At 40.9% G+C, this 24,609-nt stretch overlaps 1 protein-coding gene across 5 annotated transcripts in view; it reads right to left on the bottom strand.

Annotated features, from left to right (window-relative positions):
* Positions 1-7,629: 7,629 nt before the first annotated feature.
* celf1 (cugbp, Elav-like family member 1) overlaps positions 7,630-24,609 on the bottom strand; it is a 59,256-nt gene continuing 42,276 nt past the window's right edge. For 2 of the 5 annotated variants that reach the window (XM_087843138.1, XM_087843144.1), the window contains 9 exons: positions 23,674-23,753; positions 23,227-23,388; positions 23,068-23,137; positions 22,788-22,910; positions 18,669-18,785; positions 16,644-16,829; positions 12,837-12,980; positions 12,373-12,545; positions 7,630-8,334 (listed from right to left, as the gene is read on the bottom strand). In XM_087843138.1, coding sequence (XP_087699264.1) covers positions 12,418-12,545; positions 12,837-12,980; positions 16,644-16,829; positions 18,669-18,785; positions 22,788-22,910; positions 23,068-23,137; positions 23,227-23,388; positions 23,674-23,753 — 1,010 coding nt within the window. In that variant the 3' untranslated portion in view covers positions 7,630-8,334; positions 12,373-12,417. The remainder of the gene's footprint in view (positions 8,335-12,372; positions 12,546-12,836; positions 12,981-16,643; positions 16,830-18,668; positions 18,786-22,787; positions 22,911-23,067; positions 23,138-23,226; positions 23,389-23,673; positions 23,754-24,609) is intronic. The other 3 variants (XM_087843140.1, XM_087843146.1, XM_087843147.1) reach the window with 2 other exon arrangements.

Genomic DNA, 24,609 nt, shown 5'->3' with positions numbered 1-24,609 from the left:
CATGTCCCATCAATGCTTTGTCGTCAGCATGGAGGCGGTGGAGTCATGTTTTGAGCTGGAATCATGGGGAGCGAGCTGGTCGGCCCCTTTAGGGTCCCTGAAGGTGTGAAAATGACCTCTGCAAAGTATGTGGAGTTTCTGACTGGCCACTTTCTTCCATGGTAGAAAGAGAAGAGCTGTGCCTTCTGCAACACAATCATCTTCATGCAAGACAATGCACCATTTCATGCTACAAGGAATACCTCTGCATCATTGGCTGCTATCGGCATAAAAGGAGAGGAACTCATGGTGTGGTCCCCATTCTTCCCTGACTTCAATCCTATTGAGAACCTTTGGAGCATGCTCAAGCAAAAGAATATGAGGGTGGGAGGCAGTTCACATCCAAACAGCAGCTCTGGGAGGTTATTCTGACATCCTCCAAAGACATTCAAGTAGAAACTTTCCAAAAACTTACAAGTTCCATGGATGAAAAAATTGTAAAGCTGCTATCAAATATGGGGTCCTATGTTAATATGTCTCTTGACCTGTTAAGATGTTTTTGATTGAAATAGTTTTTGATGCCAGTGAAATTGATCTACTAATGCTGCAAATTCAACAAATGACCATTTTCAATTTTTCACACCCGCCTACCAGTGTAGGCGGGTGTGAAAAATTGCTGCCACACCTCCCCCTCGGCCTGTGCTTCGAGGTTTCTGGTAGTTAGAAAGACTCGGGGGTGTTGCTTTTTTAAACTAACATAATCATCCTGCTGCAACCAGGTTTCTGTAAGGCAGAGTAAATCGATTTGTTGATCAATTATTAAGTCATGTACTAATAGAGACTTGGAGGAGAGAGACCTAATATTTAATAATCCACATTTCACTGTTTTACTCTTTGGTTCAGATGTGGATACTGTATTGTTCTTTCTTTGTGATTGTTTATGTTTAAGTTGTTTGTTGCTGGTTTTTAGTTTGTTTTTTGTCTTTTTGGAAGCTGACACAGTCTCTATGGAGATGGGTTTTTGGGGGGGTAGCAGGATGAGAGAAGCTGCAGAGAGGCGTGTAAGACTGCAACTCTGCTTCCTGGTCCCAACTCTGGATAGTCATGTTTTGAGGGGTTTAATAAATTTGTCCATATTTCTAGAAATGAGAGCTGCTCCATCCAAAGTGGGATGGATGCCGTCTCTCCTAACAAGACCAGGTTTCCTCCAGAAGGTTTGCCAATTATCTATGAAGCCCACATCGTTTCTCGGACACCACTCAGACAGCCAGCAATTTAAGGAGAACATGCAGCTTAACATGTCACTCCTGGTCTGATTGGGGAGGGGACCAGAGAAAACTACAGAGTCCGACATTGTTTTGGCAAAGTTACACACCGATTCAATATTGATTTTAGTGACCTCCGATTGGCATAACCGGGTGTCATTACTGCCAACGTGAATTATGATTTTACTGAATTTACGTTTACCCTTAGCCAGCAGTTTTAAATTTCCTTCAATGTCGCCTGCTCTGGCCCCTGAAAGACAATTGACTATGGTTGCCAGTGTCTCTAGCTTCACATGTCTGAGAACAGAATCACCAATTACCAGAGTTTGACCCCCGGCAGGTGTGTCGCCGAGTGGGAAAAAACGGTTAGACACATGAACAGGTTGGTGGCGGCTTCTTTTTAAGACTATGCTTCCTCTTTAGAGCTGCAAATATGCTACATTTGTTACAAGTATCGCTACCGCTAAAGGAGGCTGAGGAGTAACTAAACATTTGACACAATGAGCAGGAAAGTGCAGGAGGGACAGGTGAAGAGGCCATGGTGCCAGCGCGTCGGCTACAAGCTAAGCAAATCTATTGAAGATTATACTACGAAAAAATAAGGTATCTAAAAGTTTTTAATTAAATTGCTATGCTGATAAGCTACTCAAAAACACCACTGTGTTTGAGCAGGAACAGGAAGTGATACTCTACCGCAGAGAGAGCGAACACCAAGTGACAGCGCCACCAAGAGTCAGGGAAGTCAATTAGAGGCCTTATAAGAAACAACTGCGTTTCACTACCACACGGAAGCATTTGGTATTCTTTTCCTGACCAAGGTGGCCGAGAGCGTTAGGTGGCTAAGCAGCAGAGCGGTTTGATTTCTGCAGGAAAGCTGCTCATTTTAGTATTGCCCTGTGGTAAGTGGGACGCGTTTGCTATAACGTGGCATATAGTAGGGTGGACCTTGATGACTGCTTCCCTCTGTTTTGTTATAGGATCATGCCACACTGCTGCTGTCTTGTTGTAGCCTTGTTGTTATTTTACAATCATTTATGTACTGGCCTTGACTGGCTCCTTGTTTTATGGTCTTTTTACTCTGAATTGTTTGTTGTATTTTAATCATGCTTTCATAAGGAATTGTATCTTAGCTACCTGGGGGGCTCTTCAACTGGTGGGGGAGGTTGTTACATTTTGCAGGAGGTCTCCTCTCTCCAGGAACTCACTCTGCAGGTGGGGGAGATATAGGAGAGGTGGAGGATAGTGGTGGGCGGATCGATCCAAATATCGATAGTATCAATCCCAAGTCGGGATCGGTATCGGGTCGATACTAGCCTGGTTAGATCGATTCTTTACTTTGAGTTCTGCTTGTTTGCTATGCTGTGCCTTTGGCAAAAACGAAACAGCCAGGTCGCTGGACTCGCCACTGCTGTGTCAGCGGAGAGCAGGCACACTCCCCCCCCCAATCTTTCGGTGACGACACTTTTGGGGTTATTGAGTTGTTTACATATTAATTATATTTTTACCAATTGTTTTTGTTGTTGAGAATTTTAATTGTCATTTTTGTATTATAATTTATCAACAGTATTTGTTTTAATTTGTTTACTGGTTTGCATGCACTTAAGATTAAAAAAAAAAAAAAAAAAAAAAGATCGCCACCACAGCAGACCCGATGGCATTTTCATGCTTCGCAGCATCATTTATTCTTACAATAATCACACGGTTGCTGTAACAGTACATTCAACAGCTGCAGCTCTCGCGCTGGCAGCCGTACACATCACCACCACGCAGAGTGTGTTCTGCGACACCGATCGCCCGCTTCACCCCACCCCGCGAGCAGGCGAGGGAATCGGCCCGGACCATCGGAGCCCCATGCCCCGGCCCACTCTGGCGGTCGCCCGCGCCTCCAGCGGCCTGATGGCCACCCATATGGCAAGCAGCGGCGGTGCAGCAGGAGTGGAAGTGAGCCAGGGCTCAGAGGCAGCTGAGCAGACGGCTGCATGCCGAAGCGGACAGCATGCCGCCCTCAGGCAGGACCCCCGCGCACCTCCATCTCCAGCTCGGCAGGTCCCGCTGGCGCGCCAGCCTCCGGCTCAACCCGAACCACGCGCTGTCCACCCTTACAGTGATCACCCGGTTGCTGTAACAGTAGCCTACATTCAACAGCTGCAGCCCTCCTGCTGCCAGCTGTACACATCAACACCAAAAAGAACAACAGCACAAGCAGCGCACAGGTTTTAAGCCGGTGAGGCATCATTGTAGATGCAGTGCCTCCTCTCGCTGCCTTTTATTGAGAAACAGTTCACACAAAACACATCACAGCAAAGCAACGCCCACGTGGTTCTAAGACAAGGCATTGTATGTATATGTGTGAACTTCTGTAAGAATGTGTGTGTGTGTGTGTCATGGGGGTGCGTTTGTGTGACCTCCTGCTGACCAAAAGGGTCATAAAAGCAGTAAGCTTACAACACAACAAACAGATCTTTCAGATAGGATGTATCTACAATAAAACCTCCCCCAGCACAGAGTGGTTGGAAAGGTGGTCAGGATCAAAGGAATGGCTTTGATCCTACTGCTTGAACTAAGACTGTACAAATTTAAGAAACACAATGGCAACATTCAACAATTAGACTTAACAGTTGGCAACATGAACACCGCCTCCTCCTAGGAGAAGGTACGATGGAAGTAGGTCCTGCTAAAGCTGAGGCTGGCATGGCATTGAAAGAGGGAACTGGTCGAGGTAGAGGAAATAAAGCGCTTGTCTGCTGCTGCAGCGACATTAGCGTGGAGACAGATGAGAGACTGTATGTAGCCAGCAGGGCTGGGGTGATTCAACCCGCATGCTGGGCAGCTGCTGCTGTGGCGATGATTGCAAAGTAGAGGAGATCGTGGTTGTAACAAAGTTCTTTGACTCTTTGGTAAACAGTCCAAGAACCTTGGGTTGGCCGTGGCTATCTGGGCCAGCTGAGCCCAAATAGACTCCTGCTTCCCTGCACAGGAAATCATTCAGAGTCCGCGAAGTTGCATAACACAAACAGAAAACTCAAAAAAGTTACTAAAATAAATATCCGCTGGGTCCAACATGGTCAGGTCGTTCTCTCACAGACAGGCAGAAGCTGACTGTGTGGAGTGGAGAATATAGGACCCAAATGCAGACAAAAGAAAGTCATTTATTAAAGGTTGGATTTAAACATACAAAACAAGGGACAAAGGCAAAAAAATATTTATAAAACACCCGCAAAAAAACAACCACGGGTCCACCAGTGGTGATGGAGCAGGTCCGGAGGCCAACCATAGACCAAGGTTAAACATTAAAAAACATGAAACATCTTGACATGAAAAACCAGAAACAACAGACAACCTGACAAAGACTGAATGAAAACACAAAGACTAAATACAGGAGGTGATCAGAGGAAGGGGAAACAGCTGATTAAAATGAACATACGACGTCACAGAGAAAAGTAAAACTAAACACAATAAATATGGGACACCAGACCACTTCAAAATAAAACAGGAAACATATTGAGATACAGAAACAACATGAGCTTGACAACATAGCACACGCAGACATAAAACACATGAAGGGCGAGGGAGACTTAAACACAGGGGAACTATAACAGGGCAACATAGGCAAAATAGAAATTAACTTAGATAATAAACTTAAACATAAACGTCAAAATATATTAAAACTTAAAATGCTGGGTTAAATGACCCAGGATTGTGACACAACTACAGCCTTCCCTGGACATAATACATTTCCCTCTCTCCAGGCAGTCTATCCCTCAAGCTCAGGTCCTCTACCATAGGTCTGGGAGCTTGAGGGTCCCGTGTAGTATCCTGCACTCTTCTGGACATAGATCTTCGATTTTGTTCCTCGAATCTGCTGGAGCCACTCGCCGAGCTTGGGAATCACCTTACCTAGTGCTCCGATTACCAGTGGGACTACTGTTACCTTCACCCTCCACATCTTCTCCAGCTCTTCTCTGAGCCCTTGGTATTTCTCAATTTTCCAGTGTTCCTTCTTTCTGATGTTGCTGTCATTCGGGACCGCTACATCTATCACTACGGCCGTCTTCTTCTGTTTGTCTACCACCACTATGTCCGGTTGGTTAGCCACCACCATTTTGTCTGTCTGTATCTGGAAGTCCCACAGGATCTTTCATTCTCCACCACCCTTGGTGGTTCCATGATGGTTCCTCCTCTGAGCTACTAGTTGTTTCGCTGTCAATGTAGATGTTGGGTATTAAAGATTCCATAGGTCCCTCACCCTATTCATGTAACAGTTAGTCATGTATCAGTCATCGCTGATACACCATCAATTATTGTCTTTGTTACTATCAGCTATAAAAATGGCAAATCCAGTCAGAAGAGTGGTAGAATTAGTGTCAAATCAAAACTCTGCCATCACCACTGAGTAAACCATTTTTCCCCATTCTTATTTATACACTGTACAGACTGAAGGTGTCCTGTAGCATCAGACACCAAGACGTTGGTAGCAGATTTAAGCACTTTTAAGTATTGGAATTTGGACGATTGGATTTGCATAGAAAGACCTGTTTTTTCCAACATCCCACAGATGCTCTATGAAATTAATGTCTTTCCAACCACTTTGTCTATAAAGCTTCATGGGATACAAAAGGCCTACCTTTATCAATGTCCCTACATGGTCAATATTTCCGCTTCCAACACCTCACTTGCTGGATAAAAAAAAGAAAGGAAAGAAAAATAGATGGTGATGAAGAAGAAATACTCTATTAATCCCAGTACGATCTGATATCCTTGTCTCAGTGTTGTTCCCACATCATCATAATAAATGTTGTTCCAGGTTCAACATTGCAAGTGACCAATCACATTGTTGTGACGTCATACTTTTGCAAGCCAAGCGATTCATTCATTCATGAAATTCCAATGTTGCAAGAACAATATGTATAATGCTTACCGTTTATTAAAGAACAGTATCCTGAAATGCAAAGAGTTCAAATTGATGGATCGGCAGACAAAGGCGGTTTCTTGCAAGTTAAGTAGATTTTATTTTTTTAAGGCACTTTTTTCCGAAGTCGCAAAAGTATGACGTCACAACAATGTGATTGGTCACTTGCAATGCTGAACCTGGAACAACATTTATTATGATGATGTGGGAACAACACCGACACATTGTACTACTTTAACGAAAAAACTAATTGGTTTTTAATGTTGTGGCCGACTGGTGTATTGTGAGAAATGCAATGCTGAATGTAATACTTGAGAACACCTGGAACTAGGGCAGGGCAATATGGCCAAAAATATTTATCACAATATAATTTAAAAATTTGCGATAACGATATAACTGACGATATTATTAATGCAAGACAAAATACTTTACTCCACAAATTTATTAGTCCAAAAAAACCCATCAATTTATTTTCATTTAAACAAGCAGCTGTTTTTTATGTGCATTAAAGCTATATAAAAATTTAAGAGTGCAAATGCTAATTCCTTGCTGACAGTTTAACCAAAAGACATTTCCAGTGGAAATGGGCTGACATATCCTGAGCCTAACCATGTATAATATCCACAAAAGTTAAAAAGAGGTGCTTTGCAACATGAAACTGGCACGCAGGATTATAAGGCGCATTAAGCGAAATTTTAAACTCAAGGCTATCAGTCACGCAGTAGAACATGGGAATTGAGCAGCTGCGAGAGAATTTAAAACAGTCAGATAAGTCTAACTTTATTCAACTCATTCTTCTTGCTTCCTCCACTTCTGTACCATTGATTCATTAATACTGAATTCTCTCGCAGCTGCTCTATTCCCATGTTCTACTGCGTGACTGATAGCCTTGAGTTTAAAATCCGCTTCATAAGCATGTCTCTTAACAGGTGCCATTTTGGAGTCCTTACACACACACAATACTGTAATATTATGCTGAAGCACAGTATGTATTACTGTGAGGCTCCTGACTACAGCAGCTGTAATGCTCTGACAAGCGGTGGGGCTTTGTAGCTTACCAAAGTCATACAAAAACATTCTTTGATAGATTTTTGAGCACCGTGTGCCACATAAAACTGAAGTTGCATTTCTACAAACCAATTCTGGTTCATCTGTTTCATTCAATGATCCGCTTTTGCGTGTTTTACTCATAATCTATAGCAATATTTCATTTTCTTATCATTGCCTAACATTGTACCGGTATTATCATGAAACGTATAATATGGCCCAGCCCTACCTGGAGCAATACTGATCTATTAGTCAAGGAAACGAACTGCAGCCCATATAAATGTGGGTCTGCAGGGTCTACCGACTGCATTTGGTAAAAACACCTCAAATCAAAAGTCCTAAAAAGGAGGAATACTGATTGCGCAAAACATTTGGCACAAGTTTATTTTTTTTAACTTAGCAAACTTAACATATTCATTTTTTCTTGATTTTATTTTTCAAAAATTTCAGTGTAGTTAATAAAACTAAAACATGCCTGACAAAATATTCTCCTCTATATCCGATTATCTGCAGAAACAAGAGTAAAACAGCATCATGTGCTTTGAGACAATAAGTCAAAAGAAAAAAAACATTTTTACAATTATGAATGTTTCCTCCTCATATCACTCAAAAGGGAACTCCAGAGGAGAAGGAATTACACAAGTACAACAACATGTCATCACCAATTTCTTTGACTTTTTTCTTTTCTTTTTTTTTTTTTTTTAAATAAGGCACACACTAGCACTCACATACAACATCATCTAAAGAGATTAGCTGCTTTTCCACAAAAAACATAACAAAACCAAATAAGAGAGGCACTGGAAAAATTGCTCCATCGTACAGTCAATAAAAACAAACTAGAGACTCTTATTAAACTGAATTGTTTTTTAATTGAGTGGTTATTTTACTTATTCTAGAAAAATAGATTTTCTTTTGCTTGTAATAAATTTTAACATTCAAAAATGCTCAGAGGCAACCTTTCTAGTGCCTATTTTGGCAGCACATAGGACATAGGAAACAACAAAACCTTTTGGGCAATCAACGTCAACTACAAGGTCAAATGTGAAATTGGAAGCACCAGTGAAGCGCAGTAGACAAGGACTGGACGATGAGCTGTGACGCCACACCAACATGCTAGGGCAAACAGGAAGAGATCTAGAAAAACAAAGAAAATAATACACAACAGGGAGACAAACCTTGGTTACACAGTAATGGAACACAGACAGGAGATAGAAAAGAAACTGACAATAATCACATTTATCATGGTGCTTTACTAAAGTCTAAAAACTCAGTAGCCATTTTCAGGGACAGAGTGAGGATGATGAGCATGCTACTAGAAACTGAGGTGGATGACAACAGCAGATTCACACATATAGAACAGCTATAAATGTGGTGCCAGCACAAAATCAGTGACAACATGCAAACAAACACAGCTAATCATGTAAGGAGACCAGAGGGTGTTACGGCGGTAGTACCTTTTTAAGCCTCATCTTTAACATTTTAGTACCTGATGTAACATGCTGCACACATCTTCTCTTAAAATCAACTGGAAAGTGGAACTGATGATTTTCAACATTTATTTAAGTGCATCTGAAAATCTGCATCACTTTAAAAACTTAGAACAAATGTTTGTTGAGACAGTTAGTAGTGGTGGGCGAATCGATCCAAATATCGATTGTATCGATGCCAAGTTGGCATCCGTATCGGATTGATACTGGCCTGGTGAGATCGATTCTTTACTTTAAGTTCTGCTTGTTTGCAATGCTGTGGTTTCGGCAAAGACAAAACAGCCAGGATGCTGGACTCGCCGCTGCTGTGTCAGCTCCACCTCACCCCTCTTGTGTTTAGTTGGTGCGCCGCCACGTGACATGGCTTAGACGCTTTGGGGGTTGTTAAGTTGTTTACATATTATTTATATTTTCACCAGTTGTTGTTTTTGTTGTTGGGAATTTTAATTGTAATTTTTGTATTATTATTTCTCAACAGTACTTGTTTGTTTTAATTTGTTTACTGGTTTGCGTTCACTTTTTAATTAACCTGTAAAGCAGGAGTGGGGCAGGCGGAGGTTTACCCTGGTGCAGGTGTGCCGCAGCAGTCAGTGGAAGAATCCGCGAGTTTCTCTGTGAGTTTCCCATTACGTCGTAGCTACTCGGAGCTTGCTTGGAAGTTTAGGGGTTTGTTTCGCTGTAAAGAGAAGTTTTCTTCCCACGCACAACGGACACTAATGTTTTTGTCACTTTTTATGAATCAAACTCAAAGTAAGGTCAGTACTTCCACGCTTTAAACGCTGCACGCTCATACTCTCTCTGCACTCGATATATGATCCATTGTTGATCTGCACACAGCTGTTGTCACGAACGTCGCACTCGCTTACGTCACTGTCATGAGACATTCTTGCAAAAAAAATCACGGTTTTAGTAACGCAGTAACGCAGCGTTCCTACGGGAAAGTAACGGTAATCTAATTACTGTTTTTGCAATAGTAATCCCTTACTTTACTCGTTACTTGAAAAAAGTAATCGGATTACAGCAACGCGTTACAAGTAACGCGTTACTGCCCATCTCTGGTGCTCACAGGTCATGTGTGCACATAAAGCTAGTAAATGAGGCCCAGTGCTCCCAAACATTTTACTGCTGAGGCAGTAAAAGCATACCTGTATAGAAAAACACAAGAAACTCAGCTGTGGACTGGCATCTTCAGAGCATACTTCTCTACTTCTCTTTTAGGCAGCTTTCGATAATGTTCGAAAGAGAAGTAGTATTATAACAAATATCTCAGGGAACATGACAAACAGGCTAAAACCTGTAGAGGTCCTGTATCCTCAAATGCACCAGAGCTGTTTTAGCAGCACAAGGGCAACCTAGACAATGTTTGGCAGGTGATTTAAATTTTTTAAATAAAAAAAAAATTTTTCAAATAATGACTGAGAGCCCAGAGTATTATCACATTGTGTGAGGTCTGATCTCTCATACGTTAAGGGCCATCTCCTCAAAGGACACATTCAGATAGATGCTTTTAAGACGAAAGAGCTAAACAAATGGGGACGAGAAATGGAGTGAAATGAGGCACGTCCAGTGAAACGGTAAATACTACTACACTAACTCATGTTCTTTTATAAGGTTACATTCTCAATACATAGTTAACTGCCACCATGTAAATGCATACAATACATCAATGTACTTTTATTATAGATTTGTATTTTGACAATAACACATACTCATGTCCCTCAGGCTCTCTGCCTTATTATTTACAAATAATAGGCATGACTTTAAAATGCCAAGTCTTAGCCTTTCATTTGAGAACTCAGTAATATAATATATACCTAGTCCAATTAGTACATGACAGCCCTAAAGGACAGAGCCCAGGGAACACAAAGATGTGGAAGTGCCCAAATAGTTACTCTCTAGGGCAGGGGTAGGGAACCTAGACCTGCAGGACACCGGCTCTCGAGGCCTGGAGTTCCCCACCCCTGCTCTAGGGCGTAACTTGTAGCAGAAAAGCTGATCAAGCTATGCTAAACAAATGTTTTTCCTTTAATATGGAACTTCCTTGTCTTGAAAGACTTTAAACACTGATGAAATACGTGGGTACCCTGGATGTATTAATACTCCCCATGGTAGCCCCTCTGCAAATAATTCAGTTTTGAACGTATCCTTGGTATTATTTTTAAATTATTATTAATATTCTAGCAAAAGTATCGGATGGATCCTTCGTATACAGCTCGTGCCGCAATGTCATGTAATACACATCAGCAAAAGGAAACAACGTTCAACAGGCAAGTCTAGGACACACATCAAGAGATGAAGTGAGGTGGCAGATTCACATTTTCTTCATAATTTCCAATCAGATAAATATTTAGACAATAATAGTTCCCCAAGACTTACAGAAAGTATAAAATCTCTATGAAAATAGAAAAAGCATTACGATTAAAATATATATCTCAACATTTATCTTCCTTCCCAGCTCTATGTAAGACGAAACATGCAAAAAAACAAAAACAACATAATTTCCTGGCAGTTCAGAGAGCTGCCAGGTCAATCTTGCACAATATATAGAAAGTCTCTAGCCCTTGAGGTCAGCTAGCTGATAGCTATCATGAAAAGGGAGGGCTGGTGAAACACTAAACTAAAACAATAAAATGTAGTAATGAAAACCATCATGTTCACATTGCACAGAGCAACTGAAAGAAGTCATTCAACTTTGGATTTATTGTGAAAGTTGGGGTTATTGCTTGTTAAAGTTGACAGTTACGCTTCATAGATCACATCAGCTCAGTCCCTGATGTTTCACCCAGGTTGATCTACATCTCAACTGCATGTTTTATTAAATGTACTGATTATACATGAAGTATAATGAAGTATAATTCCATATCAAGTATAATTGGTCATGGTTTCTACACTACACTACACTCACCCCCTGAGGCCTCTTAATTAGTGTTCACCATAAAACTGTTGCTATTGACAAACAACAGATGTAATATAATCAAACATGAAAGTGACTCGATTAAAAGAAATGCTAAAACGGAATACAGTCTTGCCAGCGCACAAAAATCACAGGTACTCTTTCAAAATGCCAGAGAAAAGGGTAGAACAACAACAGGCTTGTTAACTTTTGCAGAAATCAGTGATTTAACGTGCACACACGCATACACATGCGAAAACACTTAAGTCCAAATGCCAGTTGCACGTACTGGTGGTGCTCCTTGACAATCTGATCTTCTGTACCTACCCTGACAAATAAGTCTGATAAACAATACAGGTGTCTATCACTATTTGGTCTCCATTTCAAGTGATAGCAGGGAAAACCACATCAAATAGAGATTTGTCTTTCCCATTTGCTGCCTGGTTTTTAATGTGCCAAAGAGGAAGAAGGTGAACAGGAAGTGGCAACAGAGAGATTTGGCATCTGATAGTCAGCATGCAACATTTCTTGACAAATGACTCATATGTGTTACTTTCTACCACAGCAAACTAACACAACTGCTTCTCTTTTTTGTTAAAAAGAAGAAGTGCATACACCACAAAAGAACATAGGGAGAATCCAGGCTAGTGTCAAAACTTGTCATGTAGCTTCACGTCTGTCTTTGTCCTGACATGTTTTCTAATGACCACGAGGAGCAGTGAAGCAGCCCTGTAGCACACAGACAAGTTTCTGAGTGCATCAGTCTCAGCTGGTTATTCACACTACACTTACCATAACACCACCCTGCCTAACTAAGCCTGTAGTGTCTCAGCTCCTTCAGTAGGGCTTGCTGTCATTCTTTGAGCGCTTCAGCTGCACCTTCAGCCTTTTCATACCAATCTGGAAACCATTCATTGCCTGGATGGCTGCCTGTGATGACACTGGGTTGTCGTAGCTCACAAAGCCTAGAGAAGAAAGAAACGCTAAGAGCAGCTCAAGGCAGCTTGCAGTAGGTATTTTCAATGTGCCGAAGAAAACCATGCATGCATACATGTGTGTGTGTGTGTGTGTATATATATGTATATATACACACACACACACATACATGTATACATGTGTGTGTGTGTGTGTGTATATATATGTATATATACACACACACACACATACATGTATACATGTGTGTGTGTGTGTGTGTATATATATATATATATATATATATATATATATATATATATATAAAACTTACATGAACTCACCAAAACATTTGCTGAGGTTAGTTTGTTTGTCAATGAAGACTTTTGCAGAGATTACATTTCCAAAGGGCATAAACATCTGGAGCAGATCCTGATCTCCAAACTCCTGGGGCAGGTGGTAAATGAACAGATTCGCGCCTTCTGGACCTGCCAAACAAAGAAATTATACAAGTATAAAACACAGTAATATTCTAACAGGATTATCATTATGAATTCACGTAGCTTTTAAAAATAGAGTCACATTTTTTTGTATTCATGCAAAGAAAAAAAAATCTGATTGACAGACTGTAACAGACTGTTTAATCCAGTCATGCAGAGCCTGGTTAACAGATTCTTAAAAGTGTTTAATAATATGGTTTAGAGCTGCTTTTTAACAGATTCTTGTGTTTTACAAAACATATATGCACTGCTTCTAAAAACACAAACACTGGCTGCACATCTCCAGAGACAAGCTCATAGCCAACCTGATTGTGTTTACTTTGTTTTATTTGACAGTTTCCATAACACAAAAATGTGATATCAAAACTTCTCTGCAGCCCAGCAGCTTCCTAATAAAATTGAATCAAAATTTTAAATCTTCGGTTCATCACGCAGAATCTTTGTGCGCCGTCGAGTAGGCGAAAGGATGTGTGTGGCATCAACTGTCAAACATGGAGGAGGAAGTGTGATGGTCTGGGGCTGTTTTGCTGGATCCAGGGTCGGTGACTTGTACAGAGTGAGAGGCTCCCTGAACCAAAATAGCTACCACAGCATTCATGCAATACCCTCTGGTATGCGCCCTGTTGGTCAGGGGTTCATTCTACAGCAAGATAATGACCCAAACCATTAGTCCAATTGTTCAACTGTTATATCTGCCAAAGGCGGCTACTTTGTTGGGTCAAAGGTTTAGAATAAATTTGGTCTATAAATTGATTCCATGATTACTTTTTTTTTTTTTTTTAACTCCAACTCCTTTCATTTCAGAGTGCAATGAGACTTTAAACTGCATAATTTTCGATTGGAATTGGAAAAATTGAGGTGTTATAAAAACCTTCACCGGTAGTGTACTTGAGTAATGTGTAAGACACATTGAAATCTTGAAATTTCAACACAAATTTGAAATTGTGCGCATACTTTGCCACTCCAGAGTTTCACACTTATAGTTCTTTTTTACTATAAATTGAGCTGTTGACATGATGAGCCAAGGTCATTTTAGAGAGATGGTTACATCTTACTAGTGCAGCACCCAGTCATGGCTGATGCAGCATAACAAAATAAGACAAAACCCTTATCAGAAAGTGACATTAAAACACACTACACACATCTCTTAACAACTTAACAGTTAATTGTAGCTAAACGGCAATTTTTATTTAAAGGCATACTCAGTGTTTTACACACCATATTCAGAAAATGTGAGAGATAAAATGCACTGCTAAAATCTAAAACTGTAAGGGGGGGGTTGTCACAGAAAACATGTAATGACAATAATATCTGAGAAGCAGTGTCAGATAATTGTTTTTCCAAGTAATTTCTATTGTAACTCCATGTTGATAACTGTTGATGTCCTTCTGCTCTTGCTCTTGACTTGTCACACTTTTCTCCTCTCCTCCTCCTCCTCCCCTCCCTTAGCTTCCCTGCTTAGCCTCTTATGTCCTTGTCTAGTCTCGTGTTTTTTGTATTACTTACACTCTCTCTCAGTCTGTTCTCTAAAACCTAAAAGAGGAATTATGGATTTGATCAACTGGTCCCTAAATGTAATTGACACCCCTTTCTCAACGAGAAGTTTGGGCTTGGGTGAGCCTGAGTGCTGAAGATATCTACCTATTCAGAACCATGATAACAGAGTTCTTGCTGATCGGAGCTGGCTTGGCTCTGGCTTATCGAAGAATTAAGAAAGTGGAACCGGCTGTTCAAACCCCCACAAGGCTGCCCGCCGGGATTGAAATGACGGGAGAGGCGTGAGTTTCTCAAAATGGGCTCATTGAGTCAGCACGGATAAGATCTTGGAGAACACACAGCTGCTGTGAATACTCAGAATAACACCTCTGACTGCAGACTGGATAAATCTCGAAGGGCTTGCTCGGAATAAGATCTCTGGGCGCAAATTGGATGACATCTCAGGGAGGCACACGTGCCGGCTCCTTGAGCACAAGAATGACAACATCACAGAACGCAAGTATGGCGAAGCTCGCGGCTCTCCAACGGGAGATTGAGAGACCAGTGTTGGACTGTAGAACTGCTTTGAAATTCATATGAGCTGTTCGCACTAAAGTAAAAGCACCATCACTTCATGCGGAGACCCCTTTGGCCCAGCTGCGGTCTCAAGGCTGGAGCTGAACAACAACACCCTGATAACGACTGTGTTTAGTCTGTTCCTTCCCATTATAAGGCCACCTGGGTTGGCTGGAAGACTGTTTACTTAGCCTGGCAGGGCGAAGGACACTGTCTCAGCTGAACTCTGGACACGCACACACATACATATACACTGATATACACTCATCCCCCCTCCCTTTCCAAACGCCTTCGGCGCTTATTCCCCTCCGATGCTGACAGTGGATCAAGGAGACCAGCGCACGCAGGCCCGGATGTACTGTCTAATTCGGCTGTCTCTCACCCTTTACCCACCCCTGTTGCTTGTCATGTGTTTCTTTGGTGTATTAAGAGTTTTTCATGTGCAGAGGTGTTTTTTCTGTTCTCAAACTGATCTCCCTGTTGGAGCTCAGTCTGGGGGGAGGTTTTTTTTTCTCCTTATCTTTCCTCATGTGGTGCATTTTCCATTGTTATACCTCTCTGACCTGTCTTCCCCATGTGATGTTTGTGTAATGTATGTATGGTCGGAGGGTAAGATGGCGCCGCCATTGCGTGCAATAGGTCGGCAGCCTTATGAAATTTCCCCTTGTGGGACTAATAAAGGTATATCAAATCAAAATCAAATAATGTTGCTAACTGTTAGTAGGTAAGCAGAGGCACAATGGTGATGCATGGTAACATCTCTGCAGCTAGTTTACTTGTTTACAGTTACATGTTACATTTACCATGTTTAATTACTTCAAAATGATGAAGGAATTAGAGCTGTCAACAAGTATTTTAAATTGCATAACAGTATTAAAAAACAAACGAGAAAAAGTGTAAAATTAAAACAAAAATCATCCATGAATCATCTTTACGGGTATTCAAAGGGAGATCATGATGGCAGCTGACAGAGTATTCCAGACATCCTTCACAAAGGAGCAGGAGCACTACTCTGATGAGCACCTCTGATGAGCACTCAGTTTGGATATCAGAGTTACTCTCCCTACCGCAAATGCTGAGCACAGCCACCATACAAAATAAACTCATTTTACCCACTTCTGTTCATGACCCTACATAGTCTCTTTTGATCATTTCCCACATCTGACCAAGGGTGAGGGTTGGAAAGTAGAAGAGTTTCTTGTAAAAAAAAAAAGTTGCATAACCAAATGGCACAACATGTGTGTGCATCTTTGTCATTAATACAATCCTTTAGAGAGGCTTGAAGTTACATATGGTTTATTCTTGTTGCCTGAGTTATGTTAAATTGTGAGAAAACTGACAGTAGGTTTATGTATTTCATCTAAGGCATATAGGTACGACCTAATTGAAAAAACAGCCTACAACTCATGAGGTTTATTACTGATCAAGCAAAAGCTGGATAAAACTGAATTAAAGAGAAAATACATTAAAACATGCTAATACAGTAGTGCTGCATTCTGTTTTTTAATAGTTACACACTGAACCTCTGTATAAACGCCACTGTGTCCACTTCACTCTTTAGTCATTGCATTAGATCTACTCCCAGCTAACAAGACTCACCTTCCTTTTGGCTGCCTGCAGCTGACACATTCTGCTGGGATAGCATGGTCTGGTTGTAGAGGCTAGGGAGGGCGGCGGCGGCGTACTGCTGAATGCCAGAGTAGGCCTGGCTCAGTGCCTCCATTGTATTTCCTGAGCCATTAGAAAGACTTCCAGAGCCAAGACTGCCATTAAGTGCTGCCATGCCTGCATCAGTTACAAGAAGAAAAAAGCTGTATGTTCACAGTGGTACAAACTTCAGTAGACTAAGAATCAGAAAAGAGGCCAAAAGGCTGTCACTGTTCAAGATTCAAGAAAACTTTATTTGTCACATGCAAGTTGCCCCCCCCCACCCCGACCTTACATACACAACACAGACATCACATGGGGAGACAGGTCGGGGACCGGTAGAATTACGGAAAAACACTGAAATATACACTACAGTGGGAAAGTCCAAGAGTGGAAAAAAGATACCTCTACTTATGCTGAGCTCCTGGGAGGACAGCATGAGAACAGGAAACAAAAAAACTCCTCTACATAAATGTCCACAGTACAACATTATGGAGCACGTGACCAGCAACAGGGGTGGGTAGGGGGTGAGGAGTAATCCAAAGCAAACACAGCAGCCATCCTGCCCTGCAGCTATTATTCCAGCGCTGACCCAGACCCGCCGTGTTCTCCAGGAGGGGACAAGCATCGAAGGCGTTTGGAAAGGGAGGAGGGATGAGTGCGTATCAGTGTATGTGTGTGTGTGTGTGTGTGTGCATGTGTGTGTCCAGAGTTCAGCTGAGACAGTGTCCTTCGCCCTGCCAGGCTAATAGTCTTCCAGCCAACCCAGGTGGGCTTGCAGAATGGGAAGAAACAGTCTAAGCACAGTCTGTTATCAGGGTGTTATTGTTCAGCTCCAGCCTTGAGACCGCAGCTGGCGCCGAAGTGGTATCCGCATGAAGTGATGATGGTTTTTACTTTAGTGCGAACAGCTCATATGAATTTCAAAGCTGTTCTAACAGTCCGACACTGGTCTCTCAATCTCCCATTGGAGAGCCGCAAGCTTCTCCATGATGTTATCAACCTTACGCTCCGTGATGTTGTCATTCTTGTGCTCAAAGAGCAGATTCTGAGAACTCACGACCGCAGTGAGCTTCTCCAAGATGTGATCCAATTTGCGCTCAGAGGTCTTGTTCTGAGAATTCACGGCAGCTGCAAGCTTCTCCAAGATCTTCTCCATGCTGCACTCAATGAGCCCATTTTGAGAAACTCGCGCCTCGTCCCATCGTTTCAATCCCAGCGGGCAGCCTTGTGGGGGTTTGAACAGCCGGTTCCGCTTTCTTAATTCTTCGATAAGCCAGGGCCAAGCCAGCTCCAATCAGCAAGAACCCTGTTATCATGGTTCTGAATAGGTAGATATCTTCAGCGTCCTCGATCGACAGTCCTGCCAGGCACACGACCCTCCAGTTATGCCACCCGTCCATCGTGTATCCGGCAGGGAAAGTACCTCCAGGGCACTCGGGCTCTCCTGAGCTCAGACTTCTCGTTGAGAAAAGGGTGTCAATAGCATTCAGAGACCAGTTGATCAAATCCATAATTCTCTTTTAGGTTTTAGAGAACAGACTGTGAGAGAGTGTTCCAGGGAAAGTAATACAAAAGTTTTTCCCCCTTTTGGTTTTACAATTGTAATTAATGAGTCAGCCTGAAAAGTAAAAAAACAAAACAAAACAAAAACAACAACAAACCCCCCCCCCCCCCCCAATCTGTTGCATAAAATTATTTATGCAACAGATTGCATGGATTAAGTTGCTCAAGTTAGCAGGAACCACCGAAGGAACCACTGAGCCAACGCACTTGGAACTTATTTACAGTTAGTACAAGTACAATCCAATTCAACAGGCAGTGATTATTATAAAACAGTTACAAGTCAGATTACAGGCAGAATTATCCTATGAAAACAAAAAGCAAAGACAAGCAAATCCTGAAAATGAAGATTTATATCAGGCGTACTGCCTCAAATTAATCTATATTTCAGCCTATGCAGATAAGAGTTTTTACCTGCCAAGGAACCTATGTTGAGGCCAGCTCCAGCACTAGCAGCCAGAGACTGCAGGGCCCCTAAAGAAGCCATGGGGTTCGCCGAGGAGTTGCCACTGGAGGTGGGGGAGGAGCCTGCTTGGGAAACATTTACTTTTAATGATATAATAATAAGGGAAATGAACAATTTACCTTGCATCATTAAAAGTACTATAAGAATGGAAAATATCAAAATTAAAAGTAATTTCACAAGTCTAATCACAAGGAAGATTTGACAAAGCCAGGATTTATGTTTTAAGGTTTTTATTAGTTTAGTTTTTATTAGTCTTACAAGTAATTTAAATGATTTCATTACTACAGTCTGCTATATATTTACCTATGAATCACATCTAGCCAGCTCTGGTTCATGTTATGGTAGATTTAACATCATCATGTGTGTAAACAATACATGTTTCCAGGCAGCCAGGCACTTTACAATAATTTCCATTGGGTCAAAATTACACCCTTGAAGGAAATAAATTGTCACAATGCGTTTTTCTTTTTATTCCCTACACCCAAAAAGTGTATCATGACCCAATTCTATTTTTGGGAAAGTCATGAAATTAGGTAGAGTTTTATTTTGACAGCTACATTTTAAAATGCAAAGGGGTCCAAATAAGCCCTTTGCCAATTCTAGTGTTAAACAAAAGCACTTGCTATAAAAAGGTTTGTTTTGGGGGGGGGGGTTTCAGTCTTGCTTTTTTGGTTTTGGTTTTTGTTACATGACAAAGTGTTTCATATACAGTATACTTGTTGGCTGCGAATGCTACCCCAACAGAGGTCGATCATCTTGTTAATAATTTCACCTCCTCACTACGTACGACTCTGGATACTGTAGCTCCAGTGAAAACTAATCAGAAGTACCTGACTGCATGGTATAATTCTCAAACACGTAGCCTAAAGCAGATGACTCGTAATCTGGAGAGGAAATGGCGTGTCACAAATTTAGAGGATCATCATTTAGCCTGGAGAAATAGTTTGTTGCTTTATAAGAAAGCCCTCCGCAAAGCCAGAACAGCTTACTACTCATCACTGATTGAAGAAAATAAGAACAACCCCAGGTTTCTCTTCAGCACTGTAGCCAGGCTGACAAACAGTCAGAGCTCTTTTGAGCCAACCATCCCTTTAACGTTAAGTAGTAATGACTTCATGAACTTCTTCACAAATAAAATTTTTATCATTAGAGAAAAAATTACCCATATTAATACCACAGATGTAATATTATCTACAGCTACTCTTAGTACCATTGATGTTAAGTTAGACTCTTTTTCTCCAATCGATCTTTCTGAGTTAACTTCAATAATTACTTCCTCCAAACCATCAACGTGTCTTTTAGACCCCATTCCTACAAAACTGCTCAAAGAAGTCCTGCCATTAATTAATTCTTCGATCTTAAATATGATCAACCTATCTCTAATAATCAGCTATGTACCACAGGCCTTCAAGGTGGCTGTAGTTAAACCTTTACTCAAAAAGCCATCTCTAGACCCAGCAGTCTTAGCTAATTATAGGCCAATCTCCAACCTTCCTTCATATCAAACATCCTTGAAAGAGTAGTTGTCAAACAGCTAACTGATCATCTGCAGAGGAATGGTTTATTTGAAGAGTTTCAGTCAGGTTTCAGAGTTCATCACAGCACAGAAACAGCTTTAGTGAAGGTTACAAATGATCTTCTTATGGCCTCTGACAGTGGACTCATCTCTGTGCTTGTCCTGCTAGACCTCAGTGCAGCATTCGATACTGTTGACCATAATATCCTATTAGAGCGATTAGAACATGCTGTAGGTATTACAGGTATTGCACTGCAGTGGTTTGTATCATATCTATCTAATAGACTCCAGTTTGTGCATGTAAATGGAGAGTCCTCTTCACACACTGAGGTTAATTATGGAGTTCCACAGGGTTCAGTGCTAGGACCAATTCTGTTTACATTATACATGCTTCCCTTAGGCAGCATCATTAGAAGACATAGCATACATTTTCACTGCTATGCAGATGACACCCAGCTCTATCTGTCCATGAAGCCAGATAACACACACCAATGAGTTAAACTGCAGGAATGTCTTAAAGACATAAAGACCTGGATGGCCGCTAACTTTCTGCTTCTTAATTCAGATAAAACTGAGGTCATTGTACTCGGCGCTGAAAAGCTTAGAAATATGGTATCTAACCAAATTCTTACTCTGGATGGCATTACCTTGGCCTCCAGTAACACTGTGAGGAACCTTGGAGTCATTTTTGACCAGGATATGTCCTTCAACGCACATATTAAACAAATATGTAAGACTGCTTTCTTCCATTTGCGCAACATCTCTAAAGTTAGAAATATCCTGTCTCAGAGTGACGCTGAAAAACTAGTTCATGCATTTATTACTTCCAGGCTGGACGACTGTAATTCATTATTATCAGGATGTCCAAAAAACTCGCTGAAAAGCCTTCAGTTAATCCAAAATGCTGCAGCAAGAGTCCTGACAGGGACTAGAAAGAGAGAGCATATTTCTCCTGTTTTAGCTTCCCTTCATTGGCTTCCTGTTAAATCCAGAATTGAATTCAAAATCCTGCTCCTCACATACAAGGTCTTAAATAATCAGGCCCCTTCTTATCTTAATGACCTTGTAGTACCATATTACCCTATTAGAGCACTTCGCTCTCACTCTGCAGGCCTACTTGTTGTTCCTAGAGTATTTAAAAGTAGAATGGGAGGGAGAGCCTTCAGTTTTCAGGCCCCTCTTCTGTGGAACCAGCTTCCAGTTTGGATTCGGGAGACAGACACTATCTCTACTTTCAAGATTAGGCTTCAAACTTTCCTTTTTTCTAAAGCATATAGTTAGGGCTGGACCAGGTGACCCTGAATCCTCCCTTAGTTATGCTGCAATAGATGTAGGCTGCCGGGGAATTCCCATGATGCATTGAGTTTTTCCTTTCCAGTCACCTTTCTCACTCACTATGTATTAACAGACCTCTCTGCATTGAGTCATATCTGTTATTAACCTCTGTCTCTCTTCCACAGCATGTCTTTATCCTGTCTTCCTTCTCTCACCCCAACCAATCACAGCAGATGGCCCCGCCCCTCCCTGAGCCTGGTTCTGCTGGAGGTTTCTTCCTGTTAAAAGGGAGTTTTTCCTTCCCACTGTTGCCAAAGTGCTGCTCATAGGGGGTCATATGATTGTTGGGTTTTTCTCTGTATCTATGAAGCGCCTTGAGGCGACTTTTGTTGTGATTTGGCGCTATATAAATAAAATTGAATTGAATTGAATTGAATTGAATTGAATTGAATTGAATTGCTTTTCAAGCATATGAAAAAAAATGGCATTGACCCAAATCATCACGATTGTAATAAAATATTTTTATTCAGGTTTTGTTTTTTTTTAACTTAAGTTTGCACACGGCTTTCTTGAATTTTATTGCTCAAAAGCCCAAACATAATCTTATCAAATCTAAGGAGCTTGGAAAGAAAAAAGCATCTTTCCAAGCTCCTTAGACTATGATGACCTGGATGACTGAGAACCTTCACAGATATAATCTTATCAAATTTTACTGGGTTTAGGTGAAGGTCGTTGGCTCCAGTTCTCTAATACTATGCAATACTATACTATACAATGCACCAATACTATACTTCTTGAGGATGAAGTTGTATTTGGACTAATGGACTATTGTTTCTCCTTACCTAATTGAGCAGTTCTTGCATTAGGCCAGTAGTGGAACAGAAATGAATTTGCTGTAAAGCAAATGGGTTTAATATACAGTTTAAATCCTGGTGTTCAGTATTTTACATTATATTAGAGATTACCTGACATTTAATTTCAGGTCCAAGAGCATATAAAGTTTTAAATTCTGTGAAAGTATGTATTTATAGCCATTCTGTGATGGATCCATAGTATTGTTTTATCCGGTTAGCCAATATTCTTTCACCTGTGTCTAAGTTTTACAGGGCACAACCTACATACTCAACCTCTGCTGCTCAACCATAAAATACACTTTTCTTACAAAGGTGGCACCATAAATAGGCTTTCCAGTGATATACGATTCATTTGCAACATTCATTGTCACAACAAAGAAATCAACCAAACATAAATTTCCTTCCTGTGTTTTGGTTTTTACCTGCGCTTGTTAACGCACTTAGTGGGCTAGTAGATGTCGTCATGGCGCTAGAACCTGTAGGTGTGGCCTGTGTAGCAGTTGCTGCTGCTGCTAAAGCAGCGAGGTTCTGCATAGCATTAAGACCTGACAGACACATGAATAGGCAAGTTCAAGTTCCCCAACAGAGATCATCAGTTATACAGATATAAGGCTGGACTTAACTTTCTCAATAAACAAAGGGATGAATCTAAACTCAAAATAATTAATGAGATTTACATTTTTTGGATGTGTGTATATGTACCTGAAACAGGGTGCAGGTTGTTGAGTGCATTCCCTGTGGAGGCAGACTGCTGCAGCAGCTGTAAGTAGAGCTAAAGCAAGAAGAAAAATGGAAGATAACATTTAAATTTGTCAATTTGTTTTCTAATGGTTGTTACATTTTGGATAAATATACACTTACTGCTAAGTACTGTGGGCCTAAACTGTTGAGTCCAGTGAGATTACCCCACATGGAAGCAGCACTAAGTTGCTGCATCTGTTGCTGCAGCTGTTGAGCCATGCGCTTCTGCTCCTTGTCCTTCTGAGTGTCTGCAAATTTCACTACAATTGGCGATGAACAACCCTGAACACAAACACAGGAAAACATTGTGCTCATGACAGGTTACTGGTCAAAACTATTAAACTGCAACTTTCAAATTCCAAGTAACGTAACCAAATAGTTAAAAAAAAATCTAGAATAGATAGATAGAATAGATAGATCAAGGACAATGGTTAATCTCTTGCTGTGAATAATCATATACTGGGAAACCTTGAAACTATTTATCCAGTGGAAACAACAGAATGCAGATCTTCTAAAATCAAAATCACAGACAAAATGCAAATTTGTTTTTTTTAGTTTAAACTTCACCTCCATGGTCTGGGACTGATGCATGGATTTGATAGCAGACTGGGCCATTTGTCTGGCTGTGAATGTCACAAACGCACAACCTGCAAGAAAGAAACTAAATGTATCAATTTTGTTAACCTTTCAGTAAGACCACACTTATTTTTAACAAAATTCTTGATACACTTTTCCAGTTTATTGGTGTAAGAGGGAGAACTTTAAGATTCATTATTCATATTTAACCTCCTAAGACCCGAACTCTTCCACAGCAGCATTTTTAATTTCCCTTTGATATTTGGGCATATTGGGGCCCGATGAATGTAAAAACAAAGAATTACCAGATTTTTTTTTTTTTACCTAATTTTTGTTTTTAAGAAAAATGAGAGCCACGTATTAGGATATTCATTTAAAATTTTGAAAGAACAGTAGCAGCATAATGAAGCAAAATTGAGTATTTTGGTCTAAATAACCCAAAATGTGATGTCCACATATGTGGACGCAGGTCCTAGGAGGTTAAGAGGGGAAAAGTAATTTATCTTTAAAAAAAAATTCAATTCAATCAGTAGGTCATCAGTTCCTGGCATTGGATAAAATAGTGATGATATCATCTGGTGGACACATCTGCTTTTCCAGACGATTGTACCGCTTAGTCTGTACACCCGACCTGACAGGGGAAGAAAAAAATCAAACAGAATTAAGGGTTGTCGGTCTGGTGAACCACCGGTGTAAGAGTTAATGTTAGAATATCTAGATAAGCCCCTAACCCTAAGGCTACAGTTAGATTTTCCTGTTTCAGTGCAGCTAACCAAATAATGAAAGAACTGCACTGAAACAGACAGTGAAAGCGGACAGTGTATCTTTTATTTGTTTGTTTTTTTTAAGTACAAAAGTGATACCTTAGGCTGCTTTTTAGTTGTAGTGTCCTTGTGTTCCACTGAGTTCTGTCACTAGTTACCTTAC

This window comes from Neolamprologus brichardi, chromosome 1, assembly GCF_056152115.1.
Source record: "Neolamprologus brichardi isolate AB-2024 chromosome 1, ASM5615211v1, whole genome shotgun sequence".
NCBI lineage: Eukaryota > Metazoa > Chordata > Actinopteri > Cichliformes > Cichlidae > Neolamprologus > Neolamprologus brichardi.
The sequence above is the reverse complement of the archived record's forward strand: the minus strand, read 5'-3'. Positions and strand labels throughout refer to the sequence as shown.